This window comes from Corylus avellana, chromosome ca1 (assembly GCF_901000735.1).
Source record: "Corylus avellana chromosome ca1, CavTom2PMs-1.0".
Classification (NCBI taxonomy): Eukaryota; Viridiplantae; Streptophyta; class Magnoliopsida; order Fagales; family Betulaceae; genus Corylus; species Corylus avellana.
In genome coordinates, this window is record NC_081541.1 from 50,832,394 (window position 1) to 50,853,670 (window position 21,277).

The window sequence follows — 21,277 nt, forward strand, 5'->3', positions numbered from 1 at the left end:
TCATAAAAAATTGTCATCCAAAATCCATTTGATAGAAATCTCATGGGCTTTAACACTTGATTCTGAAAGCCAGCCTGCTCCAAAGCAAATTCACTAAGCAACCTCTTCAAATGTAGTATAAACTTCAACAACGTTCATGACAAAATAAATAAATAAATAAAAAAAATGGTAATTAATTATATGGGCTTCATTGCTTCAAAATGGTGGGCCTTTTGCATAAGTGTCATGTAGCCCAATATTTTCCCCTTATTGGACCGGGCTTAATTTCCGAACCGAAACCTTTCTTTCTCTCCGTCTCTACGTGCCTTGCCGTCACCACTCACAAGCTTCGTTCAATTCACTGTGAGTGCCTCTCTCTCTCTCTCTCTCTCTCTATAGAATTATTGTAATTTTCTTATTTGATCCTGAGGGTTGTATACGTAGGAAAGAATAGGAATTGATTTCTCGAGCGGTTATTTTTCTTCTACGTTGCTTTGATTTATGAAAGTAATATTAATTTCTTTTTCTTTAATCATGTTGCAGAAAAAAATTGAAAGTGAAATCACACTGACAAAAGCGGTTTTGGGAATATCCTTACAGTTTCCAATTTGCTTTCACCAAAAAATTATTTTCTGTCTCCGCAAGGAGTGAGCGGTTTTGGGAAAGCTTCTATTGGTAAGAAGCTGATAACAAATGGAATTTTGTCCAACTTGCGGGACCATGCTGCAGTATGAGTTGCCCTATATGGGCCGCCCTTCTAGATTCTTCTGCCCGGCATGTCCGTATGTATGCTACTTAGAGAACAAGGTATAGTCCATTGAATAAGTCATTGTAGTTAACCGATTGATTGATATGTGAAGTTTTTGAGGAATGTATAACATCTCTATGATTTCATGTGCATGTGTGTGTGGTTTCATGATTGCAGGTTAAGATAAAGAAAAAGCAACCTCTGGTTAAGAAAGATTTAGAGCCTGTCGTCACTGAAGATGACATGAAGAATGCGTCTCAGACTGATGGTGCGTTTCTTGCTATAATTTTTGATATCTTGTTTTGTCAGTTAAAGCATCTACATAACTTAAAGAAAGAAAATATAGTTAATTTTTACATTGTATTGCAATGACAATTTTATCTGATTTAACTTTGATGATCTTCCAAGGGTACTCTTTTTAGTTCATTAACTGGTTCTGTTTGGCATATAGAATTGAACAAAGTTTTTTTTTTTTTTTCCTGCACCTTTTTGCTCAAGATTCTTGCTGCCGCTGTTCGATTTGGTACTTCTATGTGTGAGTTAATGTTCATCTATCTGTCTGATGGTATTTGATGTAATGTGGCTCAATTGGTATGAGTTGTAGTTTATTGATAACATATATATCACAAATGCCATAGGCAAAACTGTTAAACTTTTGGTCATGCTACCCTATTTGGGTTTTGTAGTTATTTTATTGAATTCGGTCTCCTAATGATGCATAAACACTTCTCAGCTAGTGTTGTGCATCCATTGGATAGGTATGGGTCACATGCTGCCTGTATTGGGCCCATGTTGATGATCTCCTAGTTTATTCAAAGCTTTACAAAATTATAAGTTGGATGTATGGCTTTTTGAACATTGATAAAGTTACAAGGTTGTACTTATCAAAAAATAAATAAAGTTACAAGGTTGTGAGCGTTGATAACCAGTAACAGGTGAAGATGATGACATATATTCACTAGCTTGGATAACTAATGGGCAAGTAGTTTTCACGCCTCAAGATGTTAAAAAAATTACTTAAAAGTTTCTGCATATCCATTCTATCAAATGAAATGAAATTTAATTGTCCTGTTGTTTTGTGTTTGAAATTGTAATCTCTTTTGTATGTATGTTTCTTGCTGATGGCTTGGATCCCATTTGTTGAGATTGATGAGAGGCAAGAAGATATAGATTAGATTTACAAACAACTTTCTTGAGGACAAAATAGATGGGTGCCAGTCGGGATGGTTTGGAAGGTGTGGCAAAACCAATTACTCCTTGATCTTTTATATGGATTGAGTGGAATGTGTTCGGTGGACTAGAAGATGCCTGTAAGAAAAAAAAATGCAGGCCACAGTTTTGGGATTTTGGTTGATATATGATTTAGAGAAATTAGCCCTTATTCCTTGGGCCTAGGCTCTGGTGGTAAAGGGGTGGATGGGGAATTATAGATGGTCCAAGAAAGAAAATAGGATTCATAAGTGACATAATGTAGCAGGGGGTAAAAGCTTTGTTGCATTTGCCAGTTGGGTTAGGTTAAGTTGAGCTTTAGAAGATTAAACTAGGACCTTTTCTACTCATGGGTATGGGATAAATTCTGTTCTCTGATATATTCTGTACATATTTGGAGTTATTGATCTTCATTGACTTCATATTTAATTTATTTTTCTGAACTAGATAGAGTAAAACTTTGTCATGGATGTTCAGCTACATGACAAAGATTATTTGGTGCTCAATGCTTGAAGGTTGAGGCATGAATTATTATCTTATTGTTAAGCTTCCAATTTTCTTGTTGATGTTCTTGTCCATGCTGCTTCCTTGCAAAATGTTTTCAAGATATGATGGCTAATACTGCAATTTGACTGCTTGTTTTTGTTTTTCCTGAACCCCATTTTTTTTTCTTGGCAGCATCGTGCCCGAAATGTGGTCATGGAAGGGCTGCTTATGTTCAATTTCAGACTAGATCAGCTGATGAGCCGGCCACAACATTTTATACGTGCTTGAATGAAACTTGTAGAAATAGATGGCGTGACGATTAAATACTTTTATTATGCACATTTGAAGTTCAGTCAGTTTATTCTCAAGCTCGCTTAATTATCACTTTTTAAAAAAAAAAGAAAATTGTAAGTAGAATATTTATTATCAATTTAATTTTCCAATTAAGTTTTGCCAAAATCTGACTTGGTTTGAATTCATTGACCCATGGACTACTGGATCAAGTAACCCTTATTTTCTTTAAGATCTATTGCCAACTCCAATGTTCTTCAAATTGCCAGAATCCGTCAAAAAGACACCGACGAAGGCCACCGCTCAAGGCCATCGTCTTTCAAGTGTAGTTTCGTGCCTTTTAATTTCTCTCCACTGGTGTCTCTTTAGAAATGGGTTTTGCTTTGATTATAGGTGGCGAAATTGCTTGTGGTGTTGGGCGTTTTTTTTTCGGTGGTTTTGTAAAATAGAGTGATTTTATCTTGAACCAAAAGCCAACAAAGCTTGATCACGTAAAGGCAAAGAACCATTCCCTTTTGACATTGCCATGGTGAAGGAAAACACTACTAAATAGACGAAAAGGCCAAGAAAGAATTATTTGGTTTCAGTTACTTGTTGGCTGCCTGGCCAAGAGGATGACAGTACGAGAATATATTGTTGGGGGAGATAGACCAAGGTTGCTGAAAACAGTCGAAAACAGCAAGAGATCTACAACCCATTTCTATCAAACAACACACAAAAGAATTGGGGTGGCTTTGTCTGGTTGCCTTGGGCGGATTCCGGCGGAGGACGCAGAGGATTTTTTTCTTATGGATCCGGTGGGTCTCTTGAAAGGGAAAGTGGGTCTCATTTGTTGTCAAATAGTTTTTTTTTTTTTTTTTTTTTTTTTTTTTTCAAAGCACATGTCACTAGTTTGAATTCTCTATTTTTTTTTTCGTGGATATATTAAAGAAAAAAAATAAAAATAAATTTATTATTATTTTTTTTCATAAGATCTAGTGTTTTCAAGTTTATTGTATTTGATGTTTTTAGATTATGTGTCACTTTTTGATTGAAGGCGGTAAAAGATGGATTCCGCATCGTTAAAAGATGGATTAATTATGTAGGCTATAGTTACGCTAACAATTCTGCTGGAGAACGTCGTCGTTTGAGTGGAGCTGGTAATCCAGTTTGCGCTAACCACCAACCAGACTGAAGCGATTACCTTGAGAAACGTTGTCGTTCCATTGACAGTTGCACAATTAGCTCCTCTCCGACTCCGATTCATATTTCTGCAACTTTGAGCTCCGACGAGGTGGGCTTACAGTACATTGGGGGGTGTTTGGTTACGTCGATAATTCAAAGATGGATCCAGGAAGACAGGTATTCACGGTGGATCTTCTGGAAAGATACGCGGCCAAAGGGCGCGGGATTATCACCTGCATGGCCGCCGGAAACGACGTCATTTTACTGGGCACCAGTAGAGGCTGGATCATTCGCCACGATTTCGGTGTCGGCGACTCCTACGGTTCGTTCTTCTCTGAATTCAATTCAATTCTGCCTGAAATGTATACTAAGAATGGGAATTCGAATTCTCAATTTCCACTCTTTGTTTGTTCGTTTCACTTTTCATCACATTTCTAGGTTTTATTTATTTATTTTTTTTGGTTGGGGTATAGATATTGATCTCTCTGTGGGTCGTCCTGGGGAGCAATCCATCCACAGGGTTTTTGTTGATCCGGGAGGGAGCCATTGTATTGCCGTCGTTGTTGGTAGTGGAGGTGCTGATACTTTTTACACTCATGCGAAGTGGACCAAGCCTCGAGTTTTAAGCAAATTGAAAGGTCTTGTGGTGAATGCTGTTGCCTGGAATAGACAACAGATCACAGAAGGTAATTTTTCATCGTTTCAGCCCTGGGTTGTTTGATAGATATGTATAAGCTTTTTTTATGGGTATTGATTAGTTTAAAACACAGCTTCTACAAAGGAAGTCGTTCTTGGTACGGACAATGGCCAGCTTCATGAGATTGCCGTGGATGAGAAGGACAAGAAGGAGAAGTACATCAAGTTTCTGTTCGAATTTACAGAACTTCCTGAAGCTTTCATGGATTTACAGGTACTATTTTTATTTGTCTGCCTTTTCTTCTGGAAAAATGATTATTGGTTGAGAGTTAATGCTTCTTTCTTAACCCTTTGTACTAGTATCCTATGTGCATGTTTCTGGTTCACAAAAAGCAACTAAAAAAGCTTATTTGAACCGTCAAAGTTGTAATTCTTGTGTGTATTGACTTAACCGCATGTTCTATCTATCCAGTTGTTTTGGGCTGTTGGCCATGCTGACAATGCTCAATCAGCTATTATGTAATTGCTGGAACACTTGAAACCTTATACGTTTTGGAGATTATAAGGTTTCCTTTGATGTTCTGGTAAGTTTTGAAGTACCTGTACGTAGAACAAACACCGGAATGCCATTTCCTTTTTTCTTTTGGGGTGGGGGCGTTGCTAGGAATTGGAATGTCACCTTGGAAGCCAGATTCAATCAAATCTGTGATGCTTTTCAGATGTTGAAGTTGAAATTTGTTCGCAATGTAACCATTTTGGTCCTATTCTTTTGAGCACAGATGGAAACGGCTAGCGTGATCAATGGAACTAGATACTATGTGATGGCTGTTACTCCTACACGACTTTACTCTTTCTCTGGAATGGGTTCGCTAGAGGTAAGTTAACTCTAACACCAGTTCTTCATTTTGGGCTTTCAAATTTGAACGACCTTTTACAATGGCACTTTGCTGTGGAACAAGTTGTTCTCTGTTTATAGCAGTTTTCTTATTTTTGTGCAATATAATTTGGATTGTGTGCTTATTGTTTGTTTTAAACTTTTAGGCTGTTTTTGCAAGTTATTTAGAACGTGCAGTGCATTTCATGGAACTTCCTGGGGAAATACCAAACAGGTAAATGCTATTGTTTATTTTAACAGTATTTTGAATAACTTGCTAAAATTTCAGATATTAAAACTGTAAAGGTTGCCATATTATTTAAAATTTGTATTAGAAGCATGCCTCTCTTCTCTAAAAGTGATCATTTGTGCTACTGGGCTGGAATATTTTTTCCTTAGTGGGCTAGTAATATATGAGGTTTCTTTACTATTTTGGTCAACTTTCAGTGAACTGCATTTCTACATCAAGCAAAGAAGAGCAGTACATTTTGCGTGGCTTTCTGGAGCTGGTATCTATCACGGTGGCTTGAATTTTGGAGCACAGCATAGGTAGAGGATGGCATTCTTTATTTTTTTCTTCCTTTGTGTCAATTTGGAACCATTCGTGTAGATCACTGGATTTCTTACTTTAGCTGGTACTAGGTTTTTGGTTTTCTTTTTGGAATGTGATCATTGTACTTCGTTGATATGCGTCGTGTATTGGTTCTTGTTGTTGTATCAGCTGTAGTTCTAGCATGAATGTTGCTTTGTTTGTTTATTTATTTATTTTTTTCATTGGGAAATCTCTTGGGCAGTTCTCCAAATGGAGATGAAAATTTTGTGGAGAACAAGGCTCTATTGGACTATTCAAAGTTGTCTGAAGGTGCTGAAGCGGTTAAACCCAGTTCTATGGCAGTGTCTGAATTCCATTTCTTGCTTCTTATTGGGAATAAGGTCAAGGTGTGTAATTACTTAACTCTTATAATATACCTTATAAAGATGCCCATCTCTTGGTAACCATATGAATGCTACAATCTTAATGCTGGTAATATGTTTAGGACTAATGCTGGTAGCAAATATGAGGTACATTAATTTTGTACTGTCTTATAATGAGGTTTTGCAGTTTTTTTTACCAAAAGTATCCTACCTAATACATTTTCCCTGTTCTTCAGCTTTAGGACTTGTTTGCTAAGTTCTTTGAACGTTTTCTAGGTTGTAAATAGAATATGTGAGCAAATCATAGAGGAACTTCAGTTTGATCAAACATCGGAGTCAGTTTCAAGGGGTATCATTGGATTATGTAGTGATGCCACTGCTGGATTGTTCTATGCATATGACCAAAACTCAGTTTTTCAGGTTTGTATCTTCTGATGACTTTATCCCTTCTGTTTTTGGTCCATGTTGCACCAGAAAGTACATATTTCCCATGCTGCTTAATTTGAGGATGCAACATCAGGTGTCTGTCAATGATGAAGGTCGGGATATGTGGAAAGTTTATCTGGACATGAAAGAGTATGCTGCAGCTTTAGCAAATTGTCGTGACCCACTCCAGAGAGACCAAGTCTATTTACTACAGGTCATGAGTAGTTGCTTTTATTGCATTAAACTCTTGGTTGTTCTGATTGTAGACTTCTATTGTAATTTTTGGTCACACAATTTTATGTCTTTATGGTCGGCATACATTTATCTACTAAATCTTTTTATCTGTATAGTGCATAATAGAGTAATTTGTGGTGCAGGCTGAAGCTGCATTTGCCTCCAAGGATTATCTGAGAGCAGCATCTTTCTTTGCAAAAGTGAATTTTCTATTACTCAATCTTATTATGTCAATGTATTTAAGTTACAATGATGCATAGATTCCTGGGATTTTGTTCTATGTATTTGATTTCTTATGAATGAACTCGATATTCATGAAATCATTACCAGTTTCGGATTGCCCACACCTTGCCAAAGTTTATAATAAGAAATTGGAAAATTTTTATCTCTTGGTCAATGACTTTTTGCTATTAAGCTTGAGCAAAAAGCAATTCTTGTCCTTTGTACAGACAAAGCCACCCGATTTGCAGATGCATAATCCACTTCTCCCTCAATTAGTGTATGCTCACAACTCCAGTTTTTTACTTTTGAAGGACAAGCCATCTGATTTACTAAATTTCTCACAAGAATTTAATATTTATTTTCAGTTGCGAATCTTCTACCTTTGAAGGTTTCTAACATACATATAACTCTTTATAATCATTGATTCATCACATTGCCCTCCCTTCCTACCAGTTTTCATTTGGTTCTGTTTTCAATTACTGCTTTTTTGTGCTGGAAAAGAAAATACCCCTATTGTTCACTCTATCTTCCTTCACTTTCTCTTTCAATAGTCCTTTGTATCATTAGGTGCCTTTGAATCCAATTATATTGCTGTATTGTGTTGTCGAAATTGTCTCTAACTTGCTAATTAACTGTATTCCAAAATATTGTATTAAATGTAGTTCATAAAAGCTCTTACCTTTTGACCTGAGAGCATTATTTCTTGAAAAGTTTGACCCTATTTGTATCTGGAGTTATGCATTTCTTTTTCTTTTTCTTTTATCCGGAGGACAATGTTGTAACTAACAGGGAAATGTTTTGCAGATTAACTATATATTATCGTTTGAGGAGATCACTCTAAAGTTTATTACCATAAGTGAACAGGTAGTTATAGTACTATTTTGTTCGTTTAGCTTTATGAAGATGTATCAAAATTATCTCCACTCATGCACTCTACCATGTTTTCTATTTTTATGGTATAGTTTTCATTTAGTCTGTCACACTTATGGGGTTCATGCTTCATTAAATTAAATTCCAATTGGTCAAATATCCTTGATGCAGTTTAAATATTTTGTTGGCTGTGAGCCAACTCATTATGAGCATTTGTGGAAAACTCATTTATTGGTTTTAGTTATAAGATGCATGAGTTTAACTGGACTTGATTTGACTGGAATTGTGAAACATACATTTACCATATTTCATTTTGATTTGCTTACTTGCAGGATGCTTTGAGAACTTTCTTACTGCGGAAGGTTGATAATCTTGCAAAGGATGATAAATGCCAAATAACTATGATCTCCACTTGGGCTTCTGAATTGTACTTGGACAAGGTTTTGCTTCTTTTTAGGCATGGTTCTTCCATGAATGACCTTGCTTTCTACTTATCAAAAAAAAAAAATGAATGACCTTGCTTTCCATATGCTTACTCTTTCTCCATGTCTGCTATGCTAGATGGCTCTATAAAAACTATATTTGTTGTTGGCCCAAATTAGGACAGTAGGATGCTTACGTTCAATATGATGCATATGACAATATTGGACTTATTTTGTTTCCATTTTCAATGCAGTTTCTTACCTCTGATATTTCTATGTTGAACTAGGTTAAATGGATAAGAAGTGCACTAAACAACTCAAAAGATGTTATGCACGAAAGTAAAATTGTTTATGTTCTTCATTTTCATTTCAAATTTTCTTTTTGTTTCTTTTTAGCATAGTGATGCAGCTAATGGTCACTTTGACTAAAAGCATAAGTGCTGTATATAGTTACTATGCTGTTGAACTATGGACAAAAAAATGGTGTGTTAGCTTGTCTTGGTCCTTCGTATGTTCATAATTGTATATCTAAACAAACAAGTGGTATTGTTATCCACTTCTGTTATGCTTTAATGTTGTTAAAAAGTGGCTGTAAATGCATGAAGGCTGTTTTTGGGAATTCTGTGTGAGGAACATTTGGCGTTTAAGTTATCTTCTACATGTATATTATCATCTAAAAGTTCATTCATCTGTACATTGCAATAGTTAACAAAGCACGAAGTTATATGTTGTCGTTTTAAAACTAAATTCAGATTCCATAAAATGATTATCAGATAAACCGGCTACTCTTGGAAGATGACACTGCTGTGGATAATCGGAATTCAGAGTACCAATCAATCATCAAAGAGTTTCGTGCTTTTCTCAGTGATTGCAAGGATGTATTGGATGAAGCAACTACAATGAGACTTTTAGAGAGGTAATTGTTGAAGATTATTTATTTATTTATTTTAATGAGCTATTGCTAACAGGATCTGCTATAGATTGTTTACCTCCAATAAATTAAGTGTTTGGAACTATTTTATAAGCACAAAGAGATTTTTGTGAAAAATCATAGGTTTTTGCCCAGGGGGTTCAGTTGATTGATCCCAAAATCAACCAGTAAATCATAAGGTTGGGATTTTCTCAACGCCCCAATATCTGGATTTTTGAGAGAGAATTTTCTCCCCCTTCAAATTCATGAATTAACCTAGATTTAGCTTGACGCTTTTGCAATGGATACTGTATAATTAGATTTCGTTTTATAATGCATGGTAAACTGGTTCACTTTTATTGCAGTATATGTATTATCTTATTTCTCAAGTACTGTTATTATGATGCAGCGTCATTGTTTACATTGGAAAGAAGAAAACTCATTTCTTATATATATCAGTCTTTTTAAAAATTTTAGTCAGTTAAGAGAATCCTAAAATACTCTGTTTCTCTTTCGGTAAATGCTACAGTTATGGTCGGGTTGAAGAATTGGTATATTTTGCCAGTCTAAAGGAGCAGTATGAAATTGTTGTTCACTACTATATTCAGGTGCTATTCTAGAAGCCTTCTGATTTTCTTGTGGAATGTTGTTGTCACTAATTTCTGCTACTTATTGGTTTTCTCTCAGCTCCTGATTTTAATTGTCTCGTTCCTTGTCCTGCAATGTTTTTCCTAGTCTAAGTACTTTCAATTCCTCAATGTATTTATTATTTAAAGTTTCTAAGTTTTTGCTTTTGAAAGCTTTTCTGGGTCTTGTTTTATGCAAATGGTAGGCAGTCTTAGCTATGTGTTTTTTGTTTTGGGAAACTTAGTCCAGCCTTCGTAATTCAATGGGATAATATGGGTTTTTGGTTCTTAAATTTCCTTTTCTTCTCATCGCCATATCAACCCCCCCCAAAAAAAACACCACTTTGATAGGTGTTAGTTTAGACGAGGAATTTTCAACACAAAAGCCCTGCTAACAAGTGGTGATATTTCCACCAGCATTAAGAAGATATATAGTCTTTGTCCAATAATCACCTTCTACTTATCCCCCTTTGGCAGATAAACCCTGGTACTGCATACCAAATCCAATTCCAACTTGTTTTGATAATGACACACTGCTCAATTCTAAAGATGGAAGAGGATTAGGTATTAATTTAATGTCTTATCCGAGGGGGTTTCAGATTTGGTAGAGAGAAAATATTGTCTTTCTCCTGACACCGAAAAGTCTTTTTCAGCTTCCCCATTTCCAGTTAAAAAATCTGCCATATTATCAAGAGTGGGGACTGATACAGACAAGTCTCAACATCCAATATCAAGAGAGGGGAATACCATAATCATGCTTATTGATTCCGATATTGGGTCCCACCCCTATTAACTTTTGCTTATGATCTGGGCACTTAGGTGTCAGTTGAGCAGTTTCTCTTCGGCTGAAAAAGAAAATGACAAGAGTGGTGGAAAACAAAAATTAGAAGCTGATATAGTTGTTATAGAATTAGATCCATAGTGTTCTGCTACACTGGGAAACCTGATTATCAGTTCTGTTTTGTACCCTTTTTTTGGTTAAGTAATGACAATTTTTATTGAAAGCTTAAGGCACCTCTAAGTACACAGGATGTATACACATGGAGCTCCCACAAGCCCGAAACCCAAAAAACAACAAAAACACCCTCAACCCAACCCACCCAAAAAGCCCACAACCCCAGCACCCATAAGACAACAAAGCCCAAAGCCCTCAAACGCTAACAAGCGTGAGCATTGCCTTTCCCACGCCTAGATGATGCTCCCTTCGCGTCATAGTTAATGGAGCATTCCAAATTTAGAGGCCCCCTTCTACCCTTGTACCCTTTTCCCGCTAATAACATGACTTTCTTTTTGCTTCTGGATCTAATATGAAAAAATGCTGCAAAGATTAGGTCATTGAAGTTAATCATATAAATTGGAAAATTATAAATTTCCTAATAAGGACAGAACTGATACATTGAAGAGAGTAGTTATTTAACCACTTTAAATTACAGATAGTACGTTACTGGTTTTGATTGAGTATTGTTAAATTTGTGAGCCAATTTATTGGTTTGATACTTATAGTCCCCACCCCCACCCCCCGCCCCTGGTCTTGGTTTTGGATTCAGCAAGGAGAAGCAAAGAAAGCATTGGAAGTTCTTCAAAGACCTGCTGTTCCTATGGACCTTCAGGTAGACTAAGAACATATTCCCCAACAGAATCTACAGGTTCCCCCTTGTTTCCCACTTTGGGCCTCCATAATCAATGAACTTATTTTGCAGTACAAGTTTGCCCCAGACCTCATCATGCTTGATGCATATGAAACTGTGGAGTCATGGATGGCCACAAAAAACCTGAATCCGAGGAAACTGATTCCTGCAATGATGCGTTATTCAAGTGAACCTCATGCAAAGTAATGTGCACTTGCATCTTTGATCAACTATATTTTTCTCTCTAATTGTTTGGGCCTGTGTTCACAAATTTGTTGTGATAATAACGATAATTGCAATATGTTGTAGGACACCTGGTTAAACTTGCATATCATCCTGGAAAGTGTGATAGTTCAGAATTTTTCCAGGATTGTAGATTCAAAGCAGTTGCAGCTAACACCTGTATCTGACATTATTGCTTGTACCAGAGATGCACTTCTTCCTCACCCATTTGACTGTTCACTTGATTCATCAGTTGATAGATTAGCAACTTTATGCATTTCTTGTGGTCAGAAATGGTACTGTTGTTCATTTTGTAAATGCAGGGATTGTTAATTTTGCACCCCTTTGAATCCAATGAATTTTTAATTCCTGCGACTGCAAGCTCCCTTAGATTTTTATTATTATATTGTAGAAATTCCAAAAAACTAGGGCTTCAAATCTTTGCTCGGAAAAGTAGGCTCAATAGCCTCCTTTCATAGGCCTCTTTGGTTATGTTTGTACAAACTCCTTCTCACCAGTCATTATGGATCTGGTCCAGATTTAATGAAAACAAGCTAGCCGCTTACTCTCCTAGTAGGGTATGTTGGAAGCAAAGAGGAATTAGAAAAACTAGACCATGCTTTTAGGTTTTGCTCATAATGATTAAATTATATCTCGTCTGCCTAGCGCTTTCCAGTTGTTAAAATAGTTACTTTTTGGTTTGATTAGTATTAAATCATTACTTATCCTAAAAGCTTAAGATAATAGGAAAGTAAATTTAATAATTTAATTAATGATACCTTGATTATTTATCAAAAAATATTTTAATTAATACTTTAATACTCCTCATCATGTGTGGGCTAAAGCTCTCCCTCACAAGTGACGCTCAACATGTATAACATTTAACTGAAAATGGGGAGTAAATTGTATTGTCAAAGTTCGAACTCAGGACTTCTGCTTTGATAATATATTAACTTACCACTTTTCTTAAAAAGCTTAAGCTGATATGAAATAGTGAATTTATTCATTTAATTAATATTTTAACAATTAGCACACAAATTAATATACTGATGACTTGGCATGAAGACTTGGGAGTAGAATTTGCATCTATATTCAAGGAGTTGGGTAAGGCACTCCGTCTTTTATTTTATTTTCTTCTTTTCCTAAAAGAAGATAAGAGGCACCTACAATGTACCGATAACAAACTTTTTATATACCACCAAAGGGATTAGCTTAGTGATAGGGGATTTTACTCCAAAGTAGTAAGGTGATCGGGAGGACATGGGTTTGAGTCCGTATGAGCACGATGCTAAGGGAATGAGACTTATGTCCATTAATCCATGCACATGGGCTTACTGCTACTATGCCCTTGATGGGGATGTAACACCCCGCCCTAAATGATATAATATTGTCCATTTTGGGCCAAGCCCGCATAGTTGGGTTTACCCTAAAAGGCCTCATATCATTTAGAGAGAGTATATTCTATATAAACACATCATTTTTTTCATACCCAGACAATGTGGGACGTCACAATCACCTTCATAGGCTTGTGTACACTCTCCCATCTTAGGCTGGGCTATGGCTCTGATAGTATATGTAACACCCCGCCCTAAATGATATGATATTGTCCGCTTTAGGCCAAGCCCGCATGGTTTTATTATTGGGTTTACCCCAAAAGACCTTATATCATTTAGAAAGAGTATATTCCATATGGACACATCATCTTTTCCACACTCAGACAATGTGAGACGTCACAGTGAGTCTATGGCTCGACTTGTCTTGAGGGAGTGCCTATGGATCTCTTGCATTGTGTGCCCGTCTAAGCTCCTCCTGACTGGTGCCTTAGTGGGTAAGGTGCTGCTATGGTAAAGCCCGAGCAGGGAGTTCTAGTCTTTGGCCCCCCTTCCCCCTCCCCCACCACCCTCATACCCTTTTTTGCCTAGGGGAAAAATAAACAAATGTGTGTGTGTGTGGTAAAGCCCGAGTAGGGAGTTCTAGTCTCTGTGTGTGTGTGTGTCTGGGTGGTAAAGCCCGAGTAGGGAGTTCTAGTCTCTGGCCCCTCCTCCCCCACCACCCATGTGTGTGTGTGGTAAAGCCCGAGTAGGGAGTTCTAGTCTCTGGCCCCCCCTCCCCCATCACCCCCATACCCTTTTTTGCCTAGGGGAAAAATAAACAAATGTTTTATATGTGTGTGTGTGTGTGTGTGTGTGTGTGTTTATTTGGTTATTTGATTCATGAAATTGCATTTAAAGCATCTCTATCTACAATGTAGCGAAAAAAGAAGAAGTTATTTATATTTTATTTGTTTATTGGGTTATTTGATTCATGAAGTTTTTTGCCTTGGGGAAAAATAAACAAATGTTTTATATATGTGCATTTGGTTATTTGATTCATGAAATTGCATTTAAAGCATCTTTATCTACAATGTAGCAAAAAAAGAAGTTATTTATATTTTATTTGTTTATTGGGTTATTTGATTCATGAAGTTTGTTATTTGATTCATGAAATTGCATTTAAAGCATCTCTATCTACAATGTAGCGAGAAAAGAAGAAATTATTTATATTTTATTTGTTTATTGGGTTATTTGATTCATGAAGTTTGTATTTAGAGCATTAGAGCATTCTCTGATCACAGATCGAGATGCAGGAATCATATTCTTCATATCGTGTCTATTATATATTTGCCTTTCTTTGAAATGATATGCACATATCATTTTGAATGGATCCAATATTTAGCTTCTATGGTGACAAATCTGTTTATAGATTTGTGTGTGTGTGTGTGTTTATTTGGTTATTTGATTCATGAAATTGCATTTAAAGCATCTCTATCTACAATGTAGCGAAAAAAGAAGTTATTTATATTTTATTTGTTTATTGGGTTATTTGATTCATGAAGTTTGTATTTAGAGTATTAGAGCATTCTCTGATCACAGATCGAGATGCAGGAATCATATTCTCCATATCGTGTCTATAATTTATTTGCATTTCTTTGAAATGATATGCACATATCATTTTGAATGGATCCAATATTTAGCTTCTATGGTGACAAATCTGTTTATAGATTATATACAGTTGCATCTCTTCGTTGTCAGGCGTAACAGTTTAATTAATAGAGACCAAAACTAGAAGTTACTATGACTTTTGGAAGCTCTGTTTTCTGTTTAGTGGTTAGCTTTGCATTAAACTTTCTATGTATTCTGAGTTATGAACCTTGTATTCACTGTTTATTGCTGCTATTTATCACTTGCAGGAATGAAACACATGAAGTCATCAAATATTTGGAATACTGTGTTCATCGTTTGCATAATGAGGATCCTGGAGTTCACAACTTGCTGCTCTCTCTGTATGTGAAGAAGGTTGATTTGCTTACTTTAGAATTTTGAAATAATTTTTTGAATATATGCTTTTAAGTTGTTGCATAATTTTTTTGCATGTGCTATCATTCATTATAATCTTATTGCACTATGTCATTGTTTTTGTGGGATATGTTTGGCTGATGGATGCTATAAATGTATCAAATTTTCCACGCAATCCTATCAAAAAATCTGGTGTCTCCCTTTTTAATGAACTCAATGTTTTAGTCTGAAAGATATTTGATTACTTTTTCATTCATTAACTTTTTGACTCATATAGTACCATGGCCATTAGTCATGCTTGTTCCCGAAGTTTCACAGTCAAGTAAAGCTGTGAGTCTTGTTACATCTACAACATATATTTCCTTTTATTAATTTTTGATATCATAGATTGAATTGAAGTAATTTTTCTTTTTCTTTTTTGTATGATGAGTAATAGTTGCTTTTAGGTGAAATTTATTCTGCATCATTCTACTATGGAAATTGAGTGTTGTTTTCTCTTTCATAATTCTAATCAGGAAGATGATAGTGCACTTTTGCGTTTCCTACAATGCAAGTTTGGGAAAGGACAGGAAAATGGCCCCGAATTCTTCTATGATCCCAAGTATGCCTTGCGCCTATGCCTCAAGGAAAAGCGAATGCGTGCCTGTGTACATATATACAGCATGATGTCTATGCATGAAGAAGCAGTTGCTCTTGCCCTACAGGTGACAGTTTGATACTGAAATTTTCTATTCCAACTTGTTAATTCTGTATCTGTTCTCTTGTAATTAGTTTTTCCATAGGAACTTCTTGGATGGCATTTTGCATTGGGGATATTTGGGTAATTCTGTTGTTGAAATGTGTTTAAGTGATTGTTGTATCCCAATGCTCTGATATACCAAGGGGCTAGAAGACAAGAAACAGTTGGTTTAATATACCCCGCCTCCTGTCGTGTACTAGTGTGGAACCTATGCAGATTCTTAGACAGTATACATTTTTTCTATAAGTTTTTAATGGTGATCTTTCCTTTCATTTTAGATGGCATTTTGATATGATTGTTATTCAAATTCTTCTTTTGGTGCACTAGGTTGACCTTGAGCTTGCAATGGCTGAAGCTGAGAAGGTTGAAGATGACCAAGACTTAAGAAAGAAGCTTTGGCTCATGGTCGCCAAGCATGTTATTAAACAGGAAAAGGGGGCTAAAAGGGAGAACATACGGAAGGCTATAGCATTTCTGAAAGAAACTGATGGCCTTTTAAAGATTGAGGATATATTACCATTCTTTCCAGACTTTGCTCTGATTGATGACTTCAAAGTGAGACTTCATTACCTTTGGTTTTCTTCTAGTTTTTTAGTCATCATATTGATTCTACCTTAGGCTACAATTCTTCTCTTGTAAAATTAAATCAATCTGATGCTGCTCCTTCTAATGAGAGTTCCTTGGGGTTTCTCCAAAAAAGAGAGCTTGCCAACTCTCAGGTATAAACAGTTAAGTTGAGGGTCTTTGGTGCCCATCTGGTTTAGCTGTTCTTGGCTTCTTAAATATGTTAAGTCTACGTTCTATAGTTACTCTCAAGTTTCATGTTAGTTTTAGTCGCTGTTCTTTGCACAAAGTAACTCCAATTCAAATAAATCTCTTCTCCTCAAAGGATATTGACTAAATCCAATTCTTCTACCTTTTGAAGAACTTTTTGAGTTATATCCTTTAATCCAGATGTTTTTTCTAGCATTAATGCAGGGTAATTCACTCCATTTGATATGTGGATTTCTTTTCTTCTTCATTGCCCAATTAAATTTAGTGACCATTTGCTCGTGTTTTTAATGTAGAAGAGCTTGTGGTTTACATTCATATATAAATTGTTGGGTTTTTCCTTTCATTAGTTTTCTGAGTCTGGATTTCATCTTGCACCAGATAATGAATGCATGAGCTGCCATTTAAGCCATCCCTTAAGCATGTAATGTGCAAGGGGAGTTGTTTCTCCAAGTATAAGGGATTTAAGACTTTCTTGTGCCGTTCAGGTTTTGCCTAAGTTTTCTAGCAAAGAACTTGAACTCTTGTGTGCATTTGTTTGTTTTCCCCAAAGGCTTTACTCCTAAAGGTGTTTCACGTAAACATAAACAAAAGAAACTGACCAAAGAATGTGAGGAGGAGTTCAATAATTGGAAAGAACTATTCATGTAAGTGAAGTCTGCATCCTTTGAAATATCTCCAATAAGTGCCACAATCTGTTTAAGTGCTATGCTGAGGGACTTAAAAGGTTTTGAAGCCTAGTTCTTTCTTATGTACCCTTTCGCCAAAATAAGGCTTTTCTAATGCTAGATGATAAAATATCTGTGTGTGTGCGCGCCTGTGCGTGCATGTCTTTTTTTTTTTTTTCTTTTTTTTTTTAAAGCACACTTGGCTTAAAAGATACCAGATGAGTCATTTTGGTTAGATTGTTTAGTGCATTTTTCATTTCTTTTTACACAAACAACTCTAGTAGTAAAGTGGCAGTAAAATCAAGGAAAACAAGACTTAAAGCAGAGAGCAGTAAATATAAAATGCAAATGAGGTTTTGAAGAAAACTGAACTTCTGTAAACTTGCTGTTATTTCAAACTCATGGTATTTCTTTGATTCACCACGATTCTGAAAAAGAAAAGAAAAAATTACCTTTTTTTTGTTTTTGTTTTATGTGGCATCTTACTTTAGAAATCTTATATTTCTAAAACTCACTTTTTTTATGTGCCTTCAATTTCAAGTGTGCAATGATGGGTCCTGTTTTAATTACAAAATCCTATAGACTAAACATTAGGCAACTCTTTTTTAGTTTGTTTGGACATCATGAGAGACCTTGTTTTGTTCTTTTTTTTCTTGCTAAAGGAATATATAGTGTGGCATATGTCTGCTCTGAAAGTAATTTATTTTTCCATCACAATGATAGATGACATTTGCCTAAATGATCCTATGTCTAATGCAGGCCAACTTTCAGATATTTTACTTGCTTTTAAACTGTCTTCAGATGCCATTAGATCTTTAATTTCTTTAAATATGTGTAGGAGGCAATTTGCTCATCACTAGAGGATTACAACAAGCAAATTGAAGAACTAAAGCAGGAGATGAATGATGCAACACATGGTGCAGACAACATCAGAAATGATATCAGTGCACTTGCTCAAAGATATGCTGTGATTGATCGTGACGAAGAATGCGGGGTATTATTCATCCTGATCTTTATTTTGCCATGGGCAAGATGATAACTAATTTGATTAAGATCCACTTGATATTGTGTGTGTAGATAGTGTGCGTTCACATATGTGCCACTTATGTTAGGTTGGAGCTAAAGCAAATTATTATGCTTGATATGATCTTCTTTGAAAGTGCTCCATCTAGTCCCCTCAAAGCTTATTTGAATTCCAAAACCCACCTCTCTGGTTTGAATTCCTAAAACTGAGCAATCTCTTTGATTCCCTCCCCCTCCTTTTATTTAGGCATTCAGATTGGATGCATCGTTTATAACCCCATTTTAAATATTTAGTTTTCTTGGCTAACGATTGAGTTTTCCCCCTTCAGATCTTAAATGGAACTTCTTGGTTTTCTTTTTAGTTTTCTTTCTTTTTTTTCCCTGAGCATCGGAAATGGGATTTCTATTGCAATCTTTCTGATGCTTTCGTTTCTTAATTACTTTTACAATAAAATGTTCTTTCCTCCATAGTTGAAAGTTACCTCTCTCTGCCTTTGTGACATTGATTGTATTTATTAGTTAGCTTTGTTCCTATATTTGGAATATGACTTCTCTATCTGGAAATTATCAGGTTTGTAGGCGTAAAATCTTAACTGTGGGTAGAGAATACCAGATGGCTCGTGGTTACACATCAATAGGACCAATGGCTCCTTTCTATGTCTTTCCATGTGGACATGCCTTCCATGCACCATGCCTGATTGCACAAGTGACACGTTGTACCAATGAAACTCAAGTATGTTATGGTGTTATCTTTCTTTTCTATTTATTTCCGTTTGATTTGAGTGTGAGTGGAAATGTATGGCTGAACTGTCATTATTCCTGGTTAGTTTATCACTAGCCCTCTCAAAAGATTTTACGATAATATTGAATTGAGCCACTTTAGAGTAAAACTATGATCTTATATTTTTGAGATGACTAGTAATGTTATTAGCAAGATGTGTTAACTGCATGGAACAGATTTAAAAGATGTCCTGTATCGAAGAACATTTAAAAGGAGTACTGCTGAGAGGTTTTGTCTAAAGAAGAAAATTTTGTCAAGAGGTTGATTTTATTATAGCGACAAGCACATAGTCAATCTCAGAGGGGAACTTGAATTACTTAAATTCTATAATGTAGATGGCTTCTCTCATTCATAGCTCATAAAATTGTATGTTATTAGAACTTCTTAATGTGCTTGGTACTCTAAAAGGAACATGTGTTTGACTGCTTGGATCATCCTGACACATTTAGAGTTGATGCTATTGGATTGAGATATATTCCGGTAACAGGATCTTTCTGGCCCAGTTTAACTTTCTGAATGAACATTGCAGGCAGAATACATACTGGATCTGCAGAAGCAACTTACTTTGTTGGGTGGGGAAGCAAGGAAGGATTCAAACGGTAGCCTAACTGAGGAATCCATAACTAGCATGAAACCTGCGGATAAGGTCTGTTCTTTCATGTGGTTCCTGATATTGCATTTAAGCAACATGCATTGGTATATGGATTGTCTTTGATTTGAGACTATTATAGTCTTATGGCTTTGTTGTTGAACCCCATCACTTTTAAGGTTTCCAGTAATGTTTGTTCACTTCTTTGCTGTTATTTCTGGTGATATATTTATATGGCATGTAATTCATATACTTCACTCAATGTTTTTTGTGCCTTGAAGAAAATGAAAAAATAAAAAATAAGAGTCTTTGTTTCATTGTAAGCATTCAAACACAAATAAAAATCTAGCTTCTGAAGTCCCTAAGGGGTAGTTTAATCAGCTGGAGATCACGCCTCAAGAAGCGGAGGTCACCTGTTCAAATCCTCCTCCCCCCTCTTATATAGACTTGTCAAAAAAAAAATATAGCTTCTGAAAGTTGGCTAAACTAACTAATTCATGTCCAATTGATGTGCAGCTTCGATCACAGCTGGATGATGCCATAGCCAGCGAATGCCCATTTTGCGGTGACTTGATGATCCGTGAGATCTCTTTGCCTTTTGTCCTCCCGGAAGAAGCTCGGCAGGTTACATCGTGGGAGATAAAACCACATAATCTTGGAAACCAGAGGACCCTTTCTTTACCTTTATGATCGTGTTGTGTCTCTGTAGGCTGTGCTTGTGTTCCAGGGAGGTATGTTGTTGCCAAAATGGCGCTTTGCAGTTTTTTTTTTCTTTTTTTTTCTTTTTTTTTCTTTTTTTTTAAATGCGAAGTCATGAGGTTAATTGGGTCATGAAGAATGCTCTTCTTAAGTAATGCTAAAAACTACATTTTTATCTTATAATGCTGACATGTTAATCTCAATCAACTCTTGGATCAGTCTTTTATAAAATAAAATTCAATGGTTGGATGAGACTACAACGTCAGTATTGTGAGATGGTTGTAGACATGTAGTATAAAAATGTGGTATATAACATTAATCACTCTCCTTACCATATTTTTTTTTAAAAAAAAATTTATGCCCTTTGGAATTTGGGTCCCCTCCCTCCTATCTTGAGCACATAATTTGCCTTTCTGCAGTTGTGCAATTTCCAGGTGATTTGATCTTCCACCATTGAAATTTGTCTGTTGTTGTAAAATCCACTTGAGAGGGTTTGGTTTTTGTCATGTAATCAATTATAGTAGCATTGTTGAGAGTATAATTTTCTTCTTCCTTTTTCTATTTTATTTATTTATTAATTTTTTTTGTAGTGGGGTGGAGTATTTAATGTATGTCAAGTTTATTAACAAACTCATGAGAGCTAATTGAGCTATATTTGTATAAGCATCGTAGTAGTCCTATCAAAACTGAAAGATCATGCTTTTCATTATATTTTCCTGTATTTCGAACATAAAAAGTGTTTTGTAGTGCGCTTATTATGTTGGAAGAAAAAGTGGCAAAAGAGCTAGAGAGAGTTCGGTTCTTCCACAA

The 21,277-nt window shown here is 35.8% G+C and overlaps 2 protein-coding genes across 2 annotated transcripts; both read left to right on the forward strand.

Annotated features, from left to right (window-relative positions):
• Window positions 1-442: 442 nt before the first annotated feature.
• LOC132167885 (uncharacterized) lies at window positions 443-2,817 on the forward strand. The gene is made up of 3 exons (XM_059578922.1): window positions 443-786; window positions 905-995; window positions 2,615-2,817. The coding sequence occupies exons 1-3, from the start codon at window positions 673-675 to the stop codon at window positions 2,743-2,745; spliced, it is 336 nt and encodes a 111-aa protein (XP_059434905.1). The 5' UTR covers window positions 443-672; the 3' UTR covers window positions 2,746-2,817.
• Window positions 2,818-3,795: 978 nt separating this feature from the next.
• Window positions 3,796-21,277, forward strand: LOC132167886 (vacuolar sorting protein 18-like). Its single transcript, XM_059578923.1, has 24 exons — window positions 3,796-4,199; window positions 4,351-4,563; window positions 4,648-4,787; window positions 5,293-5,388; window positions 5,555-5,622; window positions 5,835-5,936; window positions 6,182-6,326; window positions 6,579-6,722; window positions 6,823-6,942; window positions 7,106-7,162; window positions 7,989-8,048; window positions 8,387-8,494; window positions 9,250-9,392; window positions 9,916-9,994; window positions 11,560-11,622; window positions 11,713-11,843; window positions 15,092-15,197; window positions 15,713-15,901; window positions 16,264-16,491; window positions 18,214-18,369; window positions 18,970-19,131; window positions 19,709-19,825; window positions 20,285-20,499; window positions 20,887-21,277. Exons 1-23 carry the CDS (start codon window positions 4,037-4,039, stop codon window positions 20,456-20,458), a joined length of 2,964 nt encoding a protein of 987 aa, XP_059434906.1. The 5' UTR covers window positions 3,796-4,036; the 3' UTR covers window positions 20,459-20,499; window positions 20,887-21,277.